The 24596-nt window shown below is 44.7% G+C and overlaps 1 protein-coding gene across 2 annotated transcripts in view; it reads left to right on the top strand.

Moving 5' to 3' along the window:
- Positions 1 to 24596, top strand: part of ZCCHC14 (zinc finger CCHC-type containing 14) — a 67839-nt gene that overhangs the window by 5994 nt on the left and 37249 nt on the right. Inside the window, exons 2-3 of one of the 2 annotated variants that reach the window (XM_046683173.1) lie at positions 5366 to 5528; positions 18011 to 18134. In XM_046683173.1, coding sequence (XP_046539129.1) covers positions 5448 to 5528; positions 18011 to 18134 — 205 coding nt within the window. In that variant the 5' untranslated portion in view covers positions 5366 to 5447. The remainder of the gene's footprint in view (positions 1 to 5365; positions 5529 to 18010; positions 18135 to 24596) is intronic. The other variant, XM_046683174.1, reaches the window with a different exon arrangement.

Below are 24596 nucleotides of genomic sequence, written 5' to 3'. Positions count from 1 at the left end.
GAAGTTTTGTGTTATGTTAGGGTGTAATGAGTAATGTGGTAGTATTATTTATGCAAGTTAGAACATAATTATAGGTAAACATCAACGTTAGCCTTGTTTCTGCAGTTTTTGGAGTTCATTATTTACTTAGGCTTCATTTTACCCATTGTCTCCTCAGTCCTGTGTAGTTCATTTACCTTCTTTTTGGATTGAGTATATTTTGGATTAGTTTATATATTTGCCCAACAGATTAACATATGTCTTACAGCTTCAAAGGCAAGCTAGTGGAGAGTACCTGTGCTAGTGCGTTTTTGTGTGTTTGTTAAATTGGTGACTGCTGATCTCCTTAGAGACTGTTAGTAAATCAAAAGGAAATTTTTGTTATGTCTAGGAAAAGTAGTTTCTACTTAAGTATTCCCCCCCGCCTTAGATGGATTAGATTTTAGAAAAAGATCCTTTGCATGTCTTTTTTTTTTAGAAACCCCCCCCCCCCCCCCCCCCCCCCCCCCCAGGAGACTAGTTATTTCATTAGTTTAAGAACTGTTGCCACAAGTTCACTAGTTAGTTTACAGATGATTGAAGGGTTTCTAATTTTGGACTTCAGCCTTGGCATATACAGTTTAGAAATTAATTTTAATAAGGTCGATTTTCTGCAGTCTCCATAGATGTCTTGAATGTGGAGAGACCTAACATGTTATAGAAACGTTTACTGTCAAAAGTAAAAGGTCATCATGAGGAACTAGTGAAGCAGGTTAATTCCTTTTTTTTTTTAAGATTTTATTTTTCCTTTTTCTCCCAAAGCCACCCGGTACATAGTTGTGTATTTTTAGTTGTGGGTCCTTCTAGTTGTGGCGTGTGGGATGCCACCTCAGCGTGGCCTGATGAGCCGTGCCATGTCCACGCCTAGGATTCAAACCAGCGAACCCGGGTCGCCGAAGCAGAGTGCACGAACTTAACCACTGCACCACAGGGCCGGCCCCAAAACATATTAATTCTTAAGTAGTTTGTTTTGTTCTGGGTTAAAAGGCCTGAAGTTATTTAGAGTGAAGAAAAGATGAAGGCAAGACAGAATATCTTTCAAATAATTGATATTCTGACAGCTGTTTGTAAAGCATGATCAGGGCTTACTAAGTAGGACCAGGCTTCTGTTGCAGTCCACAGAGGACTTCAGCAGAACTGTGATGGTGTCGCTAAAGCAGAGGGGAGCATGTTGGGCGTTGGGACCCGCTTTTCACTAGTGGACTGGCCTGTAAGCACATTTGAGATTTTAGGTGGATGTTTTGCATGTGCATAGAAAAATCACTGGCCCTTGAAATACCTTATTTGTACTGGTACCCATCCTTAATTTCTCTTCTCCTGTTTCAGAGGCAGAGGTTTCCTTTCTGTCACAGGCTAGTCCCTCTGTCTCTGTTTTGGTCACATCTTTCTTGTTTCCTCAGGGACATTGTTAGGTCAGATGCCTGAACTTTGCTGTTTCCTGTCCTTCTCTCCTTCCTGCACACCAATCTTTGACCTCCACTGTTTTTCCACTTGCTGGGTAAACACAGTCATGGTCTCTTAATTGTCCTTTAAACAACAAAACCCTTTCTTTACCATTGTCTGCATTAACTGCTCTTGTCTTTGTCGCTTGGTTGCCAAGTCCTCCCCATAAGCAGCCAAGAGAAAGGCCATTCCCACTTTCCAGCTATAGTCCGTTTTTAACAGTTTGGTGTGTATCCTTCTGACATTTTATTGCATATGTAAATATATATGTATACATTCTTTTAAAACAGTCTTTATACATATTTAAATACAAATAAAATCTCCCATACAGCATGTTCTGCACCCCCCCCCCCCAATGATATAGAATACAGCCACGCTTCTAAGAAATCAATACTGCTGTCTCTGATCCCCACCTTCAGTTTATCCCTCAGCCGCCTGGAACCTGGCTTTTTCCCCCTACCTCTTCAACTCTAACAATTTTTATTAAAGGGAACTCAATATTCTTGTAAATTAAAAAGAAATTTTTTAAATAGGTAATATAATCAGCGGTAAACATTGGAGAATATGCAAAAGGGTATTCCATGAAACGTCCCCTTCCCCTGATGCAATGGGGGAGGACACACAGGACATCCAGGGTGTGGGCAACGTTCTGTTCCTTTATCTGGGTGTTGATACCTTTTATTTCACATTTAAAAAACAATGTTTCTTACCCTTTGCCCAGCCATCTAGTTCCTTTCCCTCTTTGTTCCTTGTAGAGCCTTCCAGAGAGACTCTGTCTATTTAGAAATAGATAACTGGTGTCTGACTCCACACACAGGTCTGTTCCTGGCTTTCTTCTCTTGGCCGTCCTTGCTGAGTGCTCCACACAGTCCAGAGAGCGTCTGCATTCTGCTTTATGGCTGCCCTGCATGAGTTTACTGTTTGATCAGTCCCTGCTGATGCACCTTTTGTTCCCATCTTACTGTTAGAGACAAGTCAGTGTCATTTACGTATTAGATACGTATCACCTCCATGTGACAAATACCTTGTGTGGCTTTTCACATGTTGGTAAGTGTATTTGTAGAATAGAAACCTGAAAGTGGGACTGACAGTGGGTCAGATGGTGTGTGCTTCTGTAATTAGTTTAGATATTGCTGAGATGCACGTTTTGGGATGCCCGCGGCAGTGTGTGAGGGCTGGTTTTTTATCTTCAACACACGTGAAGAGTTACGACACCCGCCGCTACCATTCTGTTAGGTGAGAAATACATCTCAGTGTGGTGTAGTTTTATTTTGCAGACCTCTCATGAGTGAGGTGGAATGTTTTTCCAAGTGAACCATTTTATTTATTTGTGGCCATCTCTCCATATCCTTTGCCCATCTCAGTTGGGTTTTTGATCTTTTCTTTATTGTTTTTTAGGAGCTCTTGAAGTTTCAAGGAAATCATCCTTTTGTCTTTAATAGAAGTTGCAAGTATTGGTTTCACAAGTTTTTTTCCTTTTGACTTTGGCATGAAGTTTTCTTTTTTAATGTCATATTTATCAGTCTTGTATGGTTTCTGGGTGTTGTGTGATAATGTATTTTACACTATGCGTTGTACGTATTGTTATACATATGCATCTATTATGCTCATAAAACATTCCCTGTGGTGTCTTCTGGTACAGAACTTGTGTGGTTTCTCATTTTACATTTAACAGATCCATCTGGAATTTATTTGGTGTAAGGTACAAAGCTAGTTTTATATTTTCCACATGACAACCCAGTTGTCCCAATGCCATTTGTTGAATATCCATCTTTTCCCTCTCAGATTGGAAATGATATCTTTTATCATATGCTGCATTTCCCATATATATTTGGGTTTACTTGTAGACTGTTTGGTTTCATTGATGTCTTTATCTGGATGACCTCTTTATTTGCCAGATTCATTGGATACTTTTCACTCCCTATCTTTCTTATCTCTTATTTGTTCTGTGGGTTCCCGCAGAGTGGAATCCCCAGAGGAGAGAGGGTTTTTTTTTAAAAAACAAGTACAGCTGCTGAGGTGCCTCCCCAGCTGCTCACTTCGAGGGGTCTGGGCGTGGCTGGGCAGCCCGCCCAGCATCCTGCGCTCAGCTTCCTCCCGTGTCCTCCTGCTTGGTGTTTGTTCACGGCTTCTCTTCTGCTTCCTGCCCTGTCGATGATGGTATTCCTCAGTCTTCTCTCCTCCTTCCCTTCTCTTCTTACTTTATAATTTGTGACATTTTCAGCTGTGATTTTGTCACTCTCACTGATGAATCCACAGTCTGTACATTCAACTAGACCCGAGCTCCAGCTGGAGGTTCCATGTAGCTCAGTATGTCCCAAGGCAGGTTTCTTTCTTCCCATCCTTGACTCTTCTGCCCTTGTCCCAGGTTGCCCCAGGCAGAAGTCACACCTTTCATATAGTCTACCTTCTTTTTTAAAATTTTTATTTATTTTATTTTCCAAGGAAGATTGGCCCTGAGCTAACATCTGTGCCTATATTCCTCTCTTTTATATGTGGGATGCCTACTACAGTGTGGCTTGATAAATGGTGTATAGGTCCGCACCCAGGATCTGAACCCGCGAACCCCAGGCTGCTGAAGCAGGCATGTGAACTTAACCACTGGGCCACCAGGCCGGCCCCTAGTCTACCTTCTTTCTCATCCCTCTAACCAGCCTATTACCAAGTTCTAAATCTAATAGATCAGTTCTCTACCAGCATGGCCACACCAAATCCTCAATCTTGTATGAATTTGTTCTCTATTGACCCAGCCACACCAAGTCCTCAATCTCTCATAGATTTGGTCTCCTTTGACACAGCCACAGCCCAGGTTGGTGTTCTCTTTGTCGTCTGTCTTGCCCTCTCCCCTCCACACTTGGCAAGATGGTCACATATATGGCACACTTCTGTGTAGGCAGACTTAGATGTTGGACTCTTTGCCCGGAGACAGGGCACAGATTGAAATGGTCTTCAGGGAACAGGCATGGCCCTAGCCTCGCTTAACTCCACTCCTTCCCCTGAGTCAGGAATGCATGCTGGGATGCAGGTGAGTGATGAGTTCCTTTTAGATAAGCTGTTGTCATTGTTTAAGTCTGCAAGAGACAACTTTATAACTGCTCTGCTTCATTTTTAATTAAATCATTCAGAAACTTTAGTACCTTAGCTCTTTTTAGAAACAACAGTAACAGCCCAACTTCTGACCTTGACATGGGTCTGGTCTACTGTAACCCCTTGGAGTCTTTTTGGCCCTCCTCTTAGTCTCTCACAGCAGTGCCCAGAGTGTCCCTAGAATGGTCTTGGTAAGATGCCTGTAGGATTCCTTCTCTGTGGCATGCACTTCTTAGCATGGTGTGCTGTGGCCTTTGGGATCTGTCCATCGCCTGTCTATGCTCGCCTCTGTCTGTACTTGCAGTTCCTCATGTTCAGTCTGTTCAGCTTTCCCCAGAGCCTTTTGCCAATGCTGTTCTCTCAGAGGAGACACCTGGGACCTGGCCCCCCAGCCCCCTCTTCTTGGCTCATGCATACCAAGCCTTCTGTTGCCTCCTCCTGTCCTAGGCCTTCCCATACTGTATTATAGGAGGTTTCTTTACATTTCCATCACCAGACTTTGACTTACTGGCGGGCAGAGACCGTATCTTTCTCTCTCTATCCCAGAGCCTTGCGGTCCCCGCGACCCAGAGGGGCCTGTGTCCTGAGCTTCTGTGAAAACTTCGTGGGAGGAGGTGGTGCTGGGGCTCATGAAAGGCCACCCTAGTGACAGCTTGTTTTTTCCTTAGTGCTTTTCTTTTCTCTGGCCCTATTAGCAACACCTGCTACCAACTCATACTCTTGCTTAAGTGCTTTGATCTGATGGCTTGTCTGGCGCATTACATAGCTGTAGATTTTAGTGAATTATAACATCTGTATTCTACTTCTTTTTCAAAAGCTGGCATGGAAAAGCTTCTGTGACAAAACCAAGTTTGTGCCTGAGTACACAGAGAGCTGGGGAAAGGGCGTGCGGTCTTCGGATGCTCTGGTGGACCTGTCTCCTGTGGAGCTGTGCGTGTGGATTAGTTCATCTCCTCGGAGTAGTGTTTGTGGTCCTAAAAGTAACACTGTTTTCATTATATTCCTTTAATGTTTACAAAATTGTAAATCGTGATAAGCCTGGATATTTCACTTTGCTATGAAATGACTATTAATCATCCCAATTAAAGTTTAGTTTATATTTCTCTTATACTTTAAACAGTGACATCAGATTAATTGTAGAAAAGGAGCATGATAGAGTCATTCCCTAATTATTTGGGACTTTTATATAAAAACTTAAAAAGAATTACTAGAAAGAAATTAATATATCCTTAGGTTTCTTACTGATTCACAGCGAATCTAATTAAAATGTGTGTATGTAGGAACTACTAGAAATTTTATAGTCTAGACTAGAAAAAATAACTGTTTGAAAAAGGAAGAGAATTAATTTATGGGAAAGAGAAAGACTTCCTTCTCCCATCTCTTTTGGGTGTTTTAATAAAATTTAAAAGCTTGGGAATAATGCTACCAACCTAGTATAATAAAGTTAATGAAATGAGCAAGCTATTTTGAAAGTACCGAGTATTGAAGTTACGTGGGAAGCACTGTGTGGTGTGTGTCCTCCACGTGGACTCAGTTAAATGTTGACAATCTGCTGGAACTTGCCCACGACCTGTGGGAGGGTGGAGCCTTCTGGCTCTGGCTTCCTGATAGAGTGTCTATCTTGAATGGGCACTTCTGCAAGGTGTGGTATTTCTGAAAACACCTATTTGTGTAGCGTTTTTTTTTATTTTAAAGACTAGGTATGAAGCTCATGAACGAGTGTGCTTTTAATATTTGTGCTGCGGAGGCTCATTTACCAATCAGCGTGATTTTTTTCCCTTTCAGAATTATTGATAAAGAGGTGAAGTAAAGAACAGGTAGTCAGAGGGAATGATGCCAATGATAGCATTTCAGATATTTACTATGTGCAAGGCACCGTTCTAAGTGCTTCCAGTGTATTTATTTAATCCTCATCACAACTCAGCGAGTTAGGTTCTATTTATGTCCCCATTTTAGCCGTGAGAAAACAGACACAGAGAGGTTAAGTATCAGTAGTTTTCCAAAGGTGATGTTAGTAAGTGGCTATTTTTATTATGTGACGCCAAAATTATGTTTGAAATACTTTTTTTACTTCATCATTAAAAGTGAGAGGAAAAACCTGAAGAATATGAAATGAGACGAAGAAGGGAGGCCTGTCTCCGGGTGACTTGTGGAAGTAGGAAGTGTGACGTCACCCGTACTTTTGCTCACACTCCAGCACCAGCTGCCGGGCCTGCTGCTGGTTTCTCGTCCTGAATCTGTCGTCTTTATAACATAATTCCTCTCCCAACCACCCCCACCCCCAGTTACTCATTTTTATTCATTCAATAACCTTTAGTTGATAATCTCCACAGTTCAATAAATATATATTTTTTAAATTTAAAGGTGAAACTTACATTTAGTGAAATGCACGCATTTTAAGTGTATCACTTGAGTGGGTTTTTTTTTTTACCATTTGAGTTTTCATAGATGCATAAACCTGTGTAACCAAACCCCTATCAAAATACACAACATTACTGTGACCCCAGAAAGTTGCCTCATGCCTTCTCTGGTCGGTCCCCACCTTCACCCCCAAACCCTCTCCCATGATCCACCTTTTTTCTGTTCTACTTTTTTCCCCACCATTGGTTAGTTTTGCCTCTTCTGGCACTTCTTTTAAATGGAATCATAGAATTCCGTTTTTGCTGTTGCCTTGCCTCGTTGCCTCATTCAGTGGTTGGTCTGGGGCTTGCAGTAGGTGTTCTCGGCTTTCCCGTCCCCCTTGGTGCAGGCAGTGCTGCTGTGCCCTTCGCGCCTCACGTGAGATGTCAGCGTCTGCACTTGTGTTGCAGCCGCTTACCTTGTCTGCCCTTCAGCTACGGTGGCCGTGTGTATTCTGCATGTGCTGTCACCTCCACAAAAGAATACTGTTTTTTGCTTTAATATGAATGTATTTTTTAAAAATTAAGAAGAAAACATAGTCTTTTATATTTGCCCATATATTTACCATTTCTGATGCTTTTCATCCCATACTGAAGACCCAGTTTGTTACTATATCCTTTTAGTCTGGAAGACTATTCTTCAGCATTTTTTGGAGTGCAGGTCTGCTGGCAAGAAATTCTCTTAGTTTGTTTTATCCAAAAATATTTTGCTTTTGCTTGTATTGTTAAAGGGTATTTTCAACTGATGTAGGGTTTTTTGTTGATGGGTTTTTTCCCCAGCATTTAAAGAAGTCGGGACACTGTCTTCTGACCATCATCCGTTTTGTTGTTCCACTGTATCCAGTGTGCTATTTTTCTCTGGGAGGTTCCAAGATCATCTCTGTGTCTTTCGTGCTGGAGCAGCTTGACCATGATGTGTCGTGTTGTTTTTTTTAATTTATCTTGTTGGTGTTCTCTGAACTTACTGGATCAGTAAATTTGTCTTTTACTAAATTTGGGGGGTTTTCAGCCATCATTTCTTCATAATTTTTCCTATCTCAGTATTTCTGTCTGGGACTCCAGCTGCAGGTATGTTAAATCTTTTGATATTATTCCATAGGTCTTGGAATCTTTGTTCATTTTTCTTCAAATCTTTTTCTCTGTTTTTCTGATTGGACGCTTTCTAAGTTGATCTGTCTTCAAATTCACAGAGTCATCTGTTAATTCTAAACTGCTGTTATGCTCATCCAGTGGATTTTTAAATTCAGAAGTAGCATTTTTTCATTTAAAAAAATTTTTTTTTTTTTAAATTGGCACCTGAACTAACAACTGTTGCCAGTCTACTTTTTTTTTCTTTCTGCTTTTTCTCCCCAAATCCCCCCGGTACATAGTTGTGTATTTTAGTTGTGGGTCCTTCTAGTTGTGGCACGTGGGACGCCTCCTCAACGTGGCCTGATGAGTGGTGCCATGTCCGAGCCCAGGATCCGAACCGGCGAAACCCTGGGCCTCCACAGCACAGTGCGTGAACTTAACCACTCGGCCACGGGGCCGGCCCCTAAAAATTTTTTTATTTATTTTATAGCAGTTTTTTTTTTCCTGAGGAAGATTCACCCTGAGCTAACATCTGTGCCAGTCTTCCTCTATCTTGTGTGTAGGTCACCATCACAGCATGACCACTGACGAGTGGTGTAAGTCTGTGCCCAAGAACTGACCCTGAGCCTCCCAGTGGATCACGCTGAGCTTAACCACTGGGCCACGGTGCTGGCCCCATAGCCAATATTTCATAGTTCAATATTTACAGAAATATTGAACATCATAACGCTAATGTGAACACCCAAAGTCCGTAGTTTACATTAGGGTTCACTCGGTGTTGCATAGTCTGTGGATTTGGACAAATGTACAGTGATATGTATCCATTGTTATAGTACCATACAGAATATTCTCACTGCCCTGAAAATCCTCTGTGCTCCACCTGTTCATTCTTTTCCCTCACTCCCGACACCCAGCAGCCACTGGTCTTTTGACAGTCGCCATAGTTTTCCCTTTTCCAGAGCGTCACAGAGTTGGAATCATACGCTCTGTAGCCTTTCTGACTGGCGGCTTTCACTCAGTGATACGCATTTCAGGTTCTCCGTCTTTTCATGGCTTGACAGCTCATTTCTTTTTGTCGCTGAATAATGTTCTGTTGTCTGGAGGTAAACAGCTTGCTTATCCACTCACCTACTCAAGGACATCTTGGTTTCTTCCTGAATCTCCATTTTTTGAAAATAGTTTCTGTGTCTCTCCTGAGATATCCTTTTGGTTCATATGTTGCGAGCCTGTTTTCCATTATGTTCCTCAGCCTTGTTAGAACAGTCAGTCGATGCTCCTCACCTCTCATTCCAGCCCACAGCTCCCTTGTGTTGGGCCCCTCTTTCTCCTTGTGTAGGGCATGTTGTTGTTTCTGTGCGTGTAGTAATTATGGATTGCTTCCTGGATTTTGTGAATGAGACATTGTAGAAACTCTGGATTTTGTTCTCTCCTCCTCGAGAATATTGACGTTGTTTTGTTTGTTTTAGCAGGCAGTAAATTTGGCTGGACTCAAACTCCAGAACTCTCTTCCCTGTGCTGATCAGCAGCTGCAGTCTCTGTTCAGTTGTTTGCTTTTAACTTGGAGCCTGCCCCACATGTGTCTATTTCAGGCTCCCTTGGAGATGCCGGCAGAATTTATATGCAGAAGTTGGTGTTCCCTTTCTGAGGCGCTCTCCTTTTGGGGATTTCCCCTCTCATTTTCCAGCCACTGTAGTCTGCCAGAATTCTGGTCCCTGGTTTTTCAAGTCAGTAAGACTGTGGGGTTCTATCTGAGCCTCAGCTGCCCTTTCTCTGACGAGGACTGGGCCTGCAGGACACGAAACTCACCCAGCATGAATCTCTTTTTCCTAGTGTAGACCTTCTGCCTGCCTTTGGTCATGTTCAGTGTATTATTTTTAATACTTTGTCCAGAGTTTATGGTTGTCTGCAAGAAGATTGGTCTGACTACTCAGCCATTACTGAAAGTAGAACCATCTGCTTTTTAATCCAAGTGTGGTGGTAAATATGGCCCATGTGCTCTAGGAAGGGTTGTTTCTGTCTGAGGCAGTGTGTCTGTGAAGGATGGTTTCACACTAACTGGGACGTTCGTCATTATAAAGATAAGGTTCTGTGCAGAGGAGAAGAAATGAAATCAGAGGGTCGTTTGAAGAATGTGAGATGATCATTTGAATGTTCTGGCACGTAGTAGGTGCTGAATAACTGAAAGGAGATTCCGGTGTGTGGATAATGAAAGGGCAGGCTGGGGCTCTGTTGTAGCCATAGTCGTGGAATTCCTTTGGGCAAATGGTTGGATCCGGGATCTGGCTTTATCTGCTGAGGAGGTGATTCTGGAGTTCTTGACCTGAATGTCTTTTCTGTTCGGTCCAGTTGAGCCCTTCCTGGCCTCACCTTCCCCTGCATGGCTGACGGTAGGAGATTTGGTCTCTGCCTCTGAGAGCAGCTTTGTCTTGCTCGTACTAGGTGTCCATTCAAGGCTCATCGAATGGAATTTGTGGCTCCTATAGAAATAAAACCCAGCGGCCTGTTGACTGCTTTCTGGACTTCTGATACACTCTCTCTTTCAGCCAGATTCTTCCTCTCGTTTCTAGCTTCTTTCACTGCCTCCTCTTCCCCATCCCGAATGCCTGAATGTTCTGTAATTGAACTTATACCGTGACTCGTATCCCGTGGGGATCATAAAGCGACCGTTTTAATGTGCTGACTGCTCTGAGTGGTTCGTCTCAGGCAGCTGAATGTTATATCAGGAACCAAAATGCTCGTCATAGCAGTTTACTTATTATGATTAGATGTTGAGCCAGTTTCTCGAAGAAAACTCCAATATTTAAACATACGCCTGGCCAAAATGTGCACGATAACAGTATTGTATATAGTGTGCACTTCATGTCAAAAGTCCTGAACGTAAATGAGCGACAGCGCTGCCTCATCTGCTGTCCTTCTGGTGGTGCATCCGCGAGATTCCCCCAGGAGGCAGTGTGGAGGAGGACAGATGCGGCTCTGCGTCCAGCGTGGTTTTCGCCACGAACCATTTTTGATAAAGTTTTTCTTGAAGGAGGAGGGACCATCTTCCTGGATGTATTGTTGTATATTCAAATATAGTGTTGCCTTCAGAGTTTATTAAAACTGGGAAGTTTGTTCCCACATGGCTGTGCCTCTTAAACTTCTGCTTCTGCGTGTTCTCCCCTGTCACTGGTTGCTCATTACTGCTAACATTGTCCTTTTCTCCAGCAACCGAGTCTCATCCCCCCCTCCCCCCGCCTTAAATTTGCTGCCTGTTGTCTGCACGGTTCTAGGAGAATACACGAGAGCCTGTTGAAACTGTGTTTACAGTACTGCTCTGAGTGAGAGCCTGGTGGTGTAGCTCTTCAGGCGGAGGCCTTTTTTGCGGCACCCTGCTCCTCAGGTGTGTCACCCGTCTACGCCGCTGTGGCTCACCTGCTGTGTGGCAGGCTCTGGAAGAGCCGCTTTGTGGAGACCAGCTCCTTTAATCCCGTGACAACCCTGGGAATCTAAGATGCTCTCTAACCCCATTTGGTGGGTTTGCAGAGCTGGGAAAGATCACCTTTAGCCACCCAGTGACTTTGACTTTGAACCCGTGCCGATTCTGCACTGCGGTCTCCGGAGCCGTGATTCTGGGCGCTTGTACCCAAGTGTGTGTGTACCTGAGTGTCGTTACCCGCCCTCCCAGGTTCTGGTTTAATTGGCCTGTTGTGGGGCATCCTGCAACCTGAATTTCAAAAGCTGCTGGGCCGCCGAGTGGAGCTGCGCTGCCCGGCAGAGGCGGGCTGCCCTGAGGGCTGCTTGGGCAAGAGCTCTGCTGTGTCGGCGCTTTGCAGGGACTCATCTAGTTAAGTCTGTGGCACCTTTTGCTGAGAATTTTGAGTGGTAATCTTTTTTAATGAGTAGAGCTCTAGGGTAAGAAATGTTAAAAGGAGTGTTTTGCGTAGAGAACAGTTTTGGTTAGCATTGGTTTTCACTGTTAAACTATCTATTTTCTTGTTCTGGTTTTTAGAGACACATAATTACTATTTTAGTAAAATGCTTACAAATCACTTTTCTTTTTGATTTTATGGTTTTTTCCGTTGACTTGAAAGTATTTAACAGATGTTATTCTTTCCTGTGTAGAGGTGGGTTACTTGGAAAACAAACAGAAAATAAGTGGCTTCTCTGGAGTTCTCATTTGTCCTGGAGGGCACCTGCCCCTGCTGCCCCTTGGCGTCCTAAGCTGCAGCCAGGAAGGCCTTTCTGCCCAGCTCCTCTTGTCTCAGGCCCCACCTTTCTGTTCCTACACCTGGAAGGCTCTTCCTGCTAGTCTTCACTGGGTGGTCCCTTCTCCAGTCGGGTCGCAGCCCTGCTGTCGTTTCTGGACCACCGGGTTTTGTGCCCCCACTTCTTTGAAGTTGTCTTATTTATTTCTTTGTTTGCTTCCCCCACCCCCCAGCCGGGCCAACATCTTTCATGTCTTGTTGGTGATGCTCAGCACCTCCAGGAGCTCCTCACAGCGCCCAGCATGGTGGGGAGAGGCGGACAGTCGGGGGGGGGGGCTCCTCACAGCACCCAGCGTGGTGGGGAGAGGTGGACGTTCGTGGGGGAGGGTGAGCAGTTCCAGTTTTACACGTTGCTCCTCTTTTACTTTCTTATTTTGTTTGTATCTTGTAGGAAATACATTTAGAGTTAACACTTTTAACTTTTTTTAAAAAATTCTAATAGTGACTATTCTTTGTAGAAAAATTAGAATACAGAAAAATATTTTTTAAATCTCCCAGAGATGGTAAATACTATTATGGTGCATTTTCTTCCTTTTTCACTACCTCTTTGTGTGTACACACAGTTGGTGTATTGTAATTCTACCTTGTTTTACTTATCTAAGTGTGAGTATTCTCCATGCCTTTGGTTTTCTGAAATTATTTTTAAAAGACTGCATAATATTTAATCATATGGATGTAAATTTATTTACAGATATAAATATTAGTCTTGCTGGATATTTGTGTTATGTATACTTTTGCTCTTTTAAAGCTGAGATGAAGCTCCTTGCACCAAACCTTTGACTGTGTCACTGACTGTATTCTTAGGATAGGTTCCTCCCGGCGGGGTTAGTGGATCCATAGGTACAGATTTAAGAGAAGTTGGTTACGTACGCCTCATTGCCGTCGACACAGTTGCACTGATTTGCACTTGCTAGTTGGAGACGAGATTGCTCCACTTGTGACATTATGAGCATTGACCCTTAAGAGCATTTTGTCTGACTGTAGTTCAGATAGTTAAATGATCTTTCAAGCTGTTACATGCTAGTTTTAGACAGCTGATCACTCGTCATGGGAGATGCTTGTCCATTTCTGTGTGGAGTGTCTATTTAGAGGAGAACATAGCCCCCCACGTTCCAGGGAAGGTGGCACGGGAGTTGTGGTGGCTGTCGGAGCTCGTCCCGAGGCGTGTGTCACCAGTGCACCTTTGCATGTGTGCCCTGCTGCAAGGCAGAGACCATGGGTCAGCCATGGACCTGCCCTGGGAGGCTCAGCCTCACAGAAGAGGTGCCCTCCAGGTCTCACGGAGCTTGTCCCTGTGACGGTGCTGGAGCCTGTTTAATTCCTTCCCAGCTAGACTGGGAGCGAGTGCCATGGGAATAATGGTAGCTCACGTTTTAGTGACTACTGACTGTTTTCCAGCACACTAACTACTTTAAATGCGTTCTGTGTAACTCTCACGGAAACCCAGTCTTGCCAGATGAGGTCGTGCAGCCCAGAGGCTGTGCTGCTGCTGGAACCAGAGCTGCCGCCTCTGCAGGCGGCTCTGCTCTGCCCCCGGGTTCACCTGCACCGTCATAAACCTCTGCAGCTGCAGGTGCTCCCTGCTGGCCAGCTGACCTTGGAGGGATGATTGATGAGTGTCTGTCGTTCTTACTGTTTGTGTGGAGGTGGCTGTTACTGTGAGGATCATACAGATTAATGTGTGTACAGGCATACTGGATGAATGAGAAGAGCTATACAAAGTGTGCTTATAATACTGGGTAATTTTTCACTGTTTTGTATTCTCCACGGCTTCTCACAAAATGTTCACATCTTAGGCATTCATTGTGCACCTTGCTTTTTAAACTTAACTCATATCTTGCAGTCTTTTCATGTCAAAACCTAGCTTTCTTACCCTTCTTTTGTTGACAGCTGCCTAGTCTTCCAACATGTAGATGTATCGTTTTATTAACCAGTCCCGTTTTAATGGCATGTGATTATTTCCAGTCCTTTGCTATTACATATATCACTACAGTGGAAAACCTGGCATAGATGTCATTTTGAATGTGTTTGGGTGTCTCTGAGGGTAGGATTTGGAACTCTAACTTCACACGTGAGGGGACAGGCAGGCCATTGTCTTGTTGTAGGAGTTCCGCAAGTGATTCTGACAGGGCCTCACCACTGAGAACCGTTTCCTTGTTAATAAATGGGAATTTCATGCAAGTTGGTGGTGCAGTCATCCATTTTACAGATACTTCTTAGGTGCCTTTTCTGCCAGGCACTGCTTGACGTGCAGAAGGCACAGCAGTGAGCAAAGCCAACAGAAGTCCCTGCCTCTGGAAGTTTCGAGAAGTCTTCTCTAAGGTGACACTCGAGTGTAGATGTGGCAGAAGCGAGGTGGCCATGCAGATGTGGAGTGGGGGCGACATTCCAGGCAGAGGGCACAGCTGGGTGAAGGCCTCTGCGGGCAGGTCTGGGCTGCCGAGTCCACACCCGGTGGCTGCCGTGGATTGAGCTGAGGGGAGAAGTGAGAGATGTCGGAGAAACGACGGGGCAGGCGGTGGAGGCCGTTGTAGGTCATGGGAGAGGCTGGCGGGGCAGATGAAGGGAGTGATGAGCTGTACGGGGAGTATATTGAGTGTGCATTTAGAAGTAAAGCGAGGTGCTTGCAAAAAACGACTTTGAACTTAAGGGAAAGCATCCGTCGGGGCTGAGTCGGGCTCCGCCGTTGGAGAGCATCTTCTCGTTGCCCTCCGAGGGCGGCGGAAGGCCACATTTGGAACTGATCAAGTCTGTACTCTTGTGTACATCAAGCTGACGAGGGCCTCTGCTTGTGAGTGTGAGTCAGAGAGCATTTGAGTTGAACTGCGTAGGTCACATGGGGCAAATTAACTTAACCAAAAATAACCCAAAAGCAGCATTTCTGGGAAATGCAAGTGAAGACAGCTTTCAATGTAAACAAAGGAGCAAAGTAAAGATAAAGACTTGGTTGGAAAAAGTGAACATTTGGAAAACTAAAAAGAAATGCTTTTGGGAAAAATACCAAGGAAAACAAATATTTCTTTCCCCTTAGTTATAATGTTAAAGAGTTTTCTTTCATGTATTTTGATAGGTTGACTCGTAGGTTTCCTCTTTCTCTTCGTAGCTGTGGTAAACGGACCTGTGCCCTTTAGCTTTTCCGGGTGACCCACAGAAGGAGCTCCCTGTTCTCTCTGGGTTTCCTCTTGGTTTCCTCCTTATGGAAATTGACAAGATGATGGGTGCAGCCAAAAACCTGGACAGGGGGCCATCAGTGGTTCTCAGCCTGGCTGCATTTAGAGTCACCTGGGGAGCTTAATACATAAAACAAAAGAAAACCACAGCCAGTGTCCCAGCGCCACTCTGGAAATCCTGATGTCATTGGGTACGTGGGACATGGCATTGGCCTGTGTCCTTTCAGTGCCTCGGGACTTCCATGTGCTATCAATGTTGAGAAACACCATTGCAGTCCGACCCTCCGTATATGTTACGGTCTGTGTTCTTCTGGCCACAGCACTGAAGTCGTGCCTGTAGTGCTTTCTCCTCCAAACCCCGCCCTGCCACCAAAGGCTAAGTTGGGAGGCTGGTTTTCTGTTTGTGACTTTGCGGTGTTTTATGGTGGGCAAGTGCTGTGTGTGTGTCTCTGCTTGGGGCAGGAGTGGGTTGTCACTAGCCAGCAAGGTTGGTACTTCTTTTGTTGTCCAGACAACTCAGCCTCTCTTTTTAGGACCAGGACATAGAATTACTTAGCAGGGTAGCTAAAAGAACATAGAGGTTCATATGAGTCAGGCCAAATAGGATGGAATCTGCTGTGATTTATGTTTATTATATAGTTCAAAATGTTAACCTCTTGACTTGTTTCACAAAGTAATATTTACTATTTGGGAAAGTCTTACTCTTTGAGTAATTACTTGTACCTGTGGTTCGATTCTCTGATTTAATGGGCAAGAAGTTCATTTCTGGAATACTCTGACCAGTGGATGATGAAAGAAATAATCCAATTTAATTAAATTACAAATACAAGTAATTAAAAGTTTTAACTGTCATGATAACATCTTGGTAATGCTATCAACAGAATTGACTTGTTGGAGGAGTACTGGATGGGTAGGGTTGACTTCCTTGAGTTACGTGAACTTCTGAGTTGACTAGACTTGTGGTGAGCTACTTTTCTTGGGCCGTGTGTCTTGTGTGGTGTAGGACTGGTCAGTCCCGTGCTGTGTGTTCACGGCGAGGCTTCTCTGCACAGAGCCCGAAGGCCTTCCTGCTCCCGTGGCTTTGACAGAGGTGGAGTAGAGCTTGTTGCGTGTGCGGCCTGTGGTTGTCCTACGTTCCCTGTCTGTAAATGATTGGGTGTCGCTGGCTCTGTAACACGGAAATACTGGTTCAGCCCTGCAGGCGTGGCAGCCCTCTCCATCCTCTTCTGAAGCGCTCTCTGCCTTAATGCCCCGGGCCAGACCTTTCTACAGTGGCTGCGGGATCTGTGCTCGCAGTGGATGCACAGGTTCCTTTATCAACTCCCACCTGCTCTCCAGGTCATGAGGTGAACTCCTGAAAAGGAAGGCCAGGGAGCCTAATGATACACGTGTCTCAGGTCAACTCTGGATCAGAATTGGGACCAAAACTCCTGCTCTTCTCTTTTCTCCAACTTTTCCCCTTTATTGTGTATACAGCATCGTGTTTCTCCACCTTTGAAAATACACACCTCTTTTGATAAACTTTAAAATCTTAACTTTTCTCTACTATCCTTTGAAATTTTGACATACATTAAATTGTGACTTTAAAGAAGTTAAAGCATTGATCATTCTTATTCTTCTAAATCCTACAAGTGATAAATATATTTTGGCTGTAAAATTTTCAAATACTGATCATTATTAAGGGGGAAAAAAAGAAAGTTATTGCCCCCTCCCCACCCTGCCCAAGGAAATCGCTTCTCTCAGAGGTCACTGCAGTGAATGAAGTTTGCTGTGTCCTTCTGGGCCCTATGTAGTTATTTACACACAAACACGTTGACTTGAAGCCAAAGAACCGTGCTTTGTGACTTGTTTTTTAAACTTTGTGTTGAAGAGCTTTCCTTGTCAGTACAGAGACCCCCCCCCCTTCCTTTCATGACTGTATCGTGGTCGGTCTGTGATGTCCTGGCGTTTGTTGTCAGGCCTCTGTCAATAGCTGTTCAGATATTTCAGTTTTCACGTTTACAAATGCCGCTGCAGTGAGCGTCGCTCCTCCGCCTTTTCTCTGTGTAAGTGTTTTGTATGATGGCTTCCTAGAAATGAAGTGTGATGGAATCTTAGAATATGCTTTTGTAAAATGTACCCCCAAATAGATCCAGTTATATTTTGTTCTTTGTTGTTTTAGAGCTTTTTAAGATTTATAAGTCTTACTCAAGATTTATAGAAGGGCAGCGTTTAAGTCCTGCTGTGTAATTAATTTTATAGGGAACTATATGATTTGAAGAAATAAAAAATAAGATTTTGCCTCAGATATAGGTATATAGTTCATGCCAACTTTGCTGACATAGTTTCTATCCAGTTGAGTGAACACTGACACAAGACATAAACGCCCCTGTTTGCTTAAAGTTATCTGGCCTATTTTTAAAGTAGATGGTGAAATTTCTGTCTTTTGCAGGAAGCACTTAGTATTACACTAGTAATACATGTTTTATATAAAAATTGGAAACGACAGTAAACATAAATGACTTTTAAATAACAATAAAAGTCATTCCATATGAACTAAATGGAAGAAAATAAGATGATTATGTTTTTGTCCCCTCAGGTCACTCCAAGAACCGAGACCCCTGTCAACAGTGTCAGTAATAGTTTGGAGAATGCACTGCATACATCAGCACATTCCACTGAGGAGTCGCTGCCCAAGAGGCCTGTAGGAAAACACTCCAAAGGTGAGTCTGTCCGTCCAAAGGTCAAAGGGAAGAAGATGCGCTCGAGTGTGGAAAGGAGGTCTCCGCAGCGAGGCTCAGTGAATGCTTTCAGATCTTTCGTAAACACTCATCTGAGTGAGCTGTGTTATTTTTATGAGTTCTGAAAGTAATGCATGAATGTATCTTGGCTGTAAAAATCAAATATCAGTGTTTATTAAGGGGGAAAAAAAATGAAAGTAGTTATACCCTCCTCCCTGCCCCCCACCAAAATAAGTCCCATATTCTGGGCTAGCGCCCCCTGTAGAACTTTCTGTGAGAACGGAATGTTCTCCATCTGCACCTGGTCTCCAGCAGACCCATGTGCCTTTTGAGCGCTTGAAATGTGGCTCACGCAACTAAGGACCTGAAATTTTATTTTTATTTCATTTTAATTGCAATTGCGAGAGCTCAGTGTGGAGAGTGGCGGAGAGTGGCTGCCGTAGTGGCCAGTGCAGCTCTGGAGACTGCAGAGCACGCGTTTGAGACGAAGCCATGGGTCTGCTTGGTTCTTGTGTGTCCGATGTCATGCAGCCATGCTGGGCAGTCCAGAGTGCTGCTGACCAGGTAGTTGGTGAGCTGTGTGGAGGTGGGAGGCTTTCCCGGAGGAGAGGGAAGTGATGGGAAGGACTAGGTGAGGTTGACAGTGAACCCCAAGTCTCAGAGTTGTCATGGGGCCGGGGTGACCCCGACTTGGACTGCTGGCTGTGAGGCCCTGGGACACTCCAGGCTGGCTGCTCCCTCACGCAGCTGGCCTTTTTCCTCTTTGTGTTTGTGTCTCTTCTGAAACTGAGCTGCACTAAGGTTGGGAGCCACGCCCTGCTTGTCTGATGTGTTTTCCCTCCTCTGTCTCCCTTGTGTCTCAGGCATAGTGCTTTGTACCTCACAGCTGCTTATTAAATACTTCATGTTTAAAATAAAGCCCCATTCTGACAAAATCGTACTGACCCAGCCGTCCCTGACTTAGGCCGTGAGCTGGAAATAGCCACGTCCTGACGGCTGCACCCATGTTTCTGTGTACCTGAACAGGTTATGGTATTAGAGAGGGAGCCTCAGAGCAGCCGGGAGCACACGGCCAGCTTGTTGTATGTGCTCTGCTGGAGGGACTGTCATTGGGAAGATGCAGCAGGACCTCAACTCCCAGCATGGGTAGTTGTCACTCAGTCATAGGGACTTTCTGGACCCTAGAACTGCTCTTGTCCTTTTTCCTCCTACATGTCATCCCGGAAAAAGTGCCTCTCAATGAATTGTTGCTTCCTTTGTCCCCAGACTGTCCGGCTTGGGACCTGTGCCCTACACCTCCTGGTCTGGAGGACTGCCTTTTCTTTACCATAGCACTTTTTCCTCGAGACACAATGACCAACACCCCTCATTCCTACTTTTCTAATATAATTGCAGAACATATGGCTCTTCTCTCTGTCATTCTGTCGTCTGTGTGCTTTGGTGCCCTGAGAGCCAGTGGGAGAGCTAGCTTCAGCATCAGCCATGGCAGACCTACCAGGCAGGCCCGTCTGTACTAGGACCACTGTTGTCTATTCCCAAACGCCATAATGCTGAACAACATCGTAAACCAGACGCCATTCATTATCCGCAGTGTTCTCCATTCAGCAGTCATAGGTGCTAACAGTTTCTTCCGTCCAGAAACTGGCAAGCAAGTTAACATGGTTTATTAGTCACCCTTCTTGTGATATCCTGTTGGGCCTCGGTAATGGCTCTTCAGAAAGCCTCAAGTCACTGTCAGCTGTCTTTTCTGTGTGTCATGTGTCCTGGTTTTTCTCTGGAAGTCTTCAGTGATAACAGTTTAACTCATAAAGAGGTCAGACTTTTATGTATCTTTTGGACGAAAGCTCGGGGAGCCGCAGTAAGGATGTCTGAGCCCTGCCTGCTCTGGTCCGGCAGTGTTCCAAGCTCATGGCGTAGACTAACCCGCATCACCTTCATGAGAGCCCTGAAAGGCTCAGTTATACCTGCTTAATTCCAGCAACGATCCCATGAAGAGACTGTTAGCCCATTTCACAGATGGGGAACTGAGTCACAGATAAGTGACATTCCCAAGGTGAGCTGGGATTCCAGCCCAAGGCTGGTGCTCTTCACCACTGTGCTGGACTGAAGAGAACAGAAGAGGGGTCAGGTGGGGTGCTGGCCATGCACACTAAGGGGCGCAGCGGCTCCTTTTCTTCTGCATTTGCTCTTGTGAGAGTTCCAAGTGCGGGAGTCGAGAGAGCCGTGCGGAAGCTCCCGGCATCGGCTTCAGCAACAGGGTATGGCCCGTGTGTTCCTCTTGGGGCCTTGAATCACGCAGGAATGTCATGATGCTCTGGGAGAGCTCAGTTTCCCCAGGCCCGGCCCCTCCTGCTTGTTAGCACTGAAACGCAGGGGATGGCTGCACTGTGTGGGACGAGGCTGCAGGCCTTTTCCTAAGACTCTCAACGAGAGAGGTTCTGTGTTTTTGTTTTTTAAATTTTTTTAAAGATTTTATTTTTTTCCTTTTTCTCCCCAAAGCCCCCCAGTACATAGTTGTATATTCTTCGTTGTGGGTCCTTCTAGTTGTGGCATGTGGGACGCTGCCTCAGCGTGGTTTGATGAGCAGTGCCATGTCCGCGCCCAGGATTCGAACCAACGAAACACTGGGCCGCCTGCAGTGGAGCGAGAACTTAACCACTCGGCCACGGGGCCAGCCCCAGAGAGAAGTTCTATAACTTGGTTCTCTGGACTCTGAGTGATTATTTTTTTAAATTACCCTTTTGTGAGACAGTGAAAGAGAGTTTCATTAAACTTAATTGAATTGCAGATCATTTACTAGCAGTTTTAAAACTTCTCAGTCTCAAGACCTCTTTGCATTCTTAAAAATTAAGAATTTCAAAGAACTGTGTTTATGTGGGTTGTATCTATAGATATTTACCATGTTATAAATCAAAACAGCGTTTTTTAACTTAAATAAATGCTTTTTGGTGTGTGCCACGGAGGTTTTGTGTTTGTCATGCAGCATTATTAAGATGAAAGATAAATTAAACATTGAACCCCCAAAATCTTGTACTCCTGGTATAACAAAACCCAAAGAATTAGAACATGAATTCTAATAAGACAAGAATTCTAATAAAACCTAAATTCTCAAATACCAGTGATACATTACCTTTCTTGGGTTGCACTGGGGACTCTAATTTGCATTTGGAATTGAGAAGCCTTGATAATTGTAATTTCTGTATTGGCTCTTTACTCAACATTTTATTATGAAGACTTTCAAAGATACAGTGAAGTTCAAAGAATCTCACGGTGATTATGCCACCTAGAGCCCACGTTGCATTCCACTTCACTCGCTTCTTCCCTTATCTGCCCGTCTCTCCATCCGTCAAGGCATTGCATTTTTTACTGGGTTTGGCTTTTCTGCTGTACTTTCATGCATTGTTAGTGCTTGTTAGAAACTGGTTGCTTGCAGCCTTCCTCACCTAGGGATTCTCATCTGAACTGCAGAACACAGATATTCAAGTGACCGTTTTCTCACTTCTCCTGAAGAAAGTGTGAGTAGAGACATAGGAGAGGAGCTGATTGATCCACGCTGGCTTCTTGAGCACCGTAGGGCTTAATTCTCCCTGTGGACCCCTGTTGAGGAAGGCTGCCTCGATTACAGTGTATATCGTTAACTTTTCAGGCTTTACTTCGAGTTGATATTGAACCTCTTCATGTAAAATATAAGAAACCTGCAACTACGTTGGTCAGTGGTGTGCTGAAGCCAGCTCATGCTGGCCCATGAGAGCAGTTGTTAAAGTTCAGGAATGTCACACTGATAGCTCGAAATCAGCTGTGGTAGAAGTATTTACATCTTGGAAGTCAGTTAATGCTACAAATTAGGGGCTACCCTGGCAGCCAGTTGTTAAACATGTCCCAGGGCACCACTGGTGTAGTTCTCCCCCATGTGCCCTTTATGCTCTAGTTGCCGTACAACCACGTGGACATATGTACCCGCCCACAGCCCAGCACTAGGAAGAGGAGGCGGTTCTCTGTGACCCTTAGCCCCTGCGCCCTGGCTTCAGCACCCCTTCTCTCTGAAACTGCTTCCACTGAAGGGCACGAATGACTCCTTGGGTGACACATGGGCTCCTATTATCTTCACTTGGCATTTGTGATCACCCCACCCCAAACTCTGTCCTCCCTTGGTTTGTGAACTGTGGACCGTCACACCCATAGCAGCATTGGTGTGGCGTGCTGCATTGGTGTCCTGGTAACACGCTTGCCTGGTTTCCTCTTGCCTTCCTGTCTGCCTCTGTTTCCTTTGAGAGTCCCTCTTCTGTCTGCCCGTCAGCGTTACTGCTCTCTAGGCTCTTTTCTGGTCCCCCGCCTGACATCCCGAGCAGTCTTCTCTGAGCCCGTGCCATAGGCATCCTGGATCTGGTGATGGCTCTTAGATTTGCAAGTGCAGCCGAGACCTTCCTCCTGGACCCCAGATCCCTGGGCAGCTGCTGGTTATTGAATATTTCCACTAGGCGGCCCACTGATACCTCAGTCAGTACTTTTCTTTGCCACCCCTAAAGTGGGTTTCCAATATTCATGATTGATACCAACATTCAGGCTCTTAGTGCAAACCTGGAAGTCCATGACAGCTCCCTGTCCCATGAGAGGGTCTCAGCCCTCAGCCCTAGCAGGTCTCGCCCTGTCAGGCTGTCATGGTTTCTTCTTTTCACCACGGCCATCATCCTGGTTCATGCCTCCCTCTTCTCTGCCACCTGTGGGTTCTCCTCTCTGGTCTGTCCTCTAGGCAGGGACCCGTCCAGCGTGGTGGATCACAGTATCCTACTTAGGATGCTGGTCAGCAGCACGAACGGCCTCAGCTGGTATCCAACAGCCCCGACCACTGCCAGGTGCCACCCTCATTGTGTGTCCACCTAGTTAATCCACTGTCCTGTCAAGTGGGAGCCGTTCTTTTTCTTGTTCAGGGATTAAATAACTGCCCAGGGTCACTGAGCTGGAACGGACACGTTTCATGCTGAGCCGTCTGCCTGCGGGGCCTATGGGTTTGCTGTGACCTGAGTGGGGGCTGAGTTTCTAGATGTGCCCGTGTGGGGTTTCTGGGCCGGCCTGTTCTGTGCCCTTGTGTGCTCTCTGCTCTGGGCTCCTGTCCCTCCTCTCTTCGAGTTCATTGCTCCAGCCGTGACAGAACTTCCTCACTCACCATGTGCTGTCATCTTCCCAGGCCTTGATCATCGTGTCCTTCTGCCCAGATAGGCCCTTCCCTTTGAAGTCTCGCTCAAACATGACTACTTTGAACTTTGTAATTTTTATATCACTTCTGGCTAGTACTGTGCCTGGTACATACTAATGCTGAATAAAATCTTTGCCTTGGGGCTGGCCCTGTGGCCGAGTGGTTAAGTTTGCGCGCTCCGCTGCAGGCGGCCCAGTGTTTCGTTGGTTTGAATCCTGGGCGCGGACATGGCACTGCTCATCAAACCACGCTGAGGCAGCATCCCACATGCCACAACTAGAAGGACCCACAACGAAGAATATACAACTATGTACCAGGGGGCTTTGGGGAGAAAAAGGAAAAAATAAAATCTTTAAAAAAAAAAAAAAACAATCTTTGCCTTAAGTACATAAATAAGTGAAATTCCTCAGGCCCCTAAATTCAAGTGCCATATCACTAACCATTCACATGGAATATGTATGTGTTCATTTCCTATTTTTACTACTTTAGAAACATCTTATATCAGCCTTATGTTTTCTAGATCATGCCCTATTGTTTCTGTTTTTGGAGAACTAACAAATCAAATTAATGCAAGGTAGCTAGATGATGAAAAATCAAAGAAAAGTAAATGATAGTGTTCTTAACTATCCTGTGGTCTATCCTAAAAAGATGTAGGAAGGAGGGTCAGTTTAATCAGGGTAGTGGGTGTTCACGTTTCAGTGACAGCTGAAGAAACCGTGCTGCTGACGGTTATCCCTGTTAGCACCGACAGCTGAGTGCAAGTGAGAAAGGAAGTTGATATTTTAAGAACATTATTATTTAGCTGAAACTTTTAAGAATACAGTTTTCAATTTTTAAATGAAACTCTATTTCAGTAATAAAATTTTAAGGCAGGAAGCATCTTAAATGTTATTCTGGTTCAGTTTCTTTATTTCAAATATAAAGACATGAGTTAAATGTCTAGAACTTAGAAGAAGGAGGTGTTTGTGTTAGAAAATAATCTTTTTTTCATCTTTTCCCCCAGTCATAAATAACATTCTCTTCACTGTAGTTTCTTTTGGCATAATTTTGGTACTTTTTGAAGTGGTTTCTTGTTATTGAGCATATAAAATTAAACTATCTAACAAAGATACATCAAAATGAAGTAAAAGATGTATTTGGCAGAAAACTACCAACCACCTATTATTTCCCCAAAGACTTTAGGGTAGAAGGGGGAAATGTTTCGAAAGAATGACTCATTCTTGGAACTGAAATCAAGAGAATGTGCTCCT

Source organism: Equus quagga, chromosome 13, assembly GCF_021613505.1.
Source record: "Equus quagga isolate Etosha38 chromosome 13, UCLA_HA_Equagga_1.0, whole genome shotgun sequence".
Classification (NCBI taxonomy): Eukaryota; Metazoa; Chordata; class Mammalia; order Perissodactyla; family Equidae; genus Equus; species Equus quagga.
This window is presented reverse-complemented; position numbering and strand designations above follow the sequence as displayed.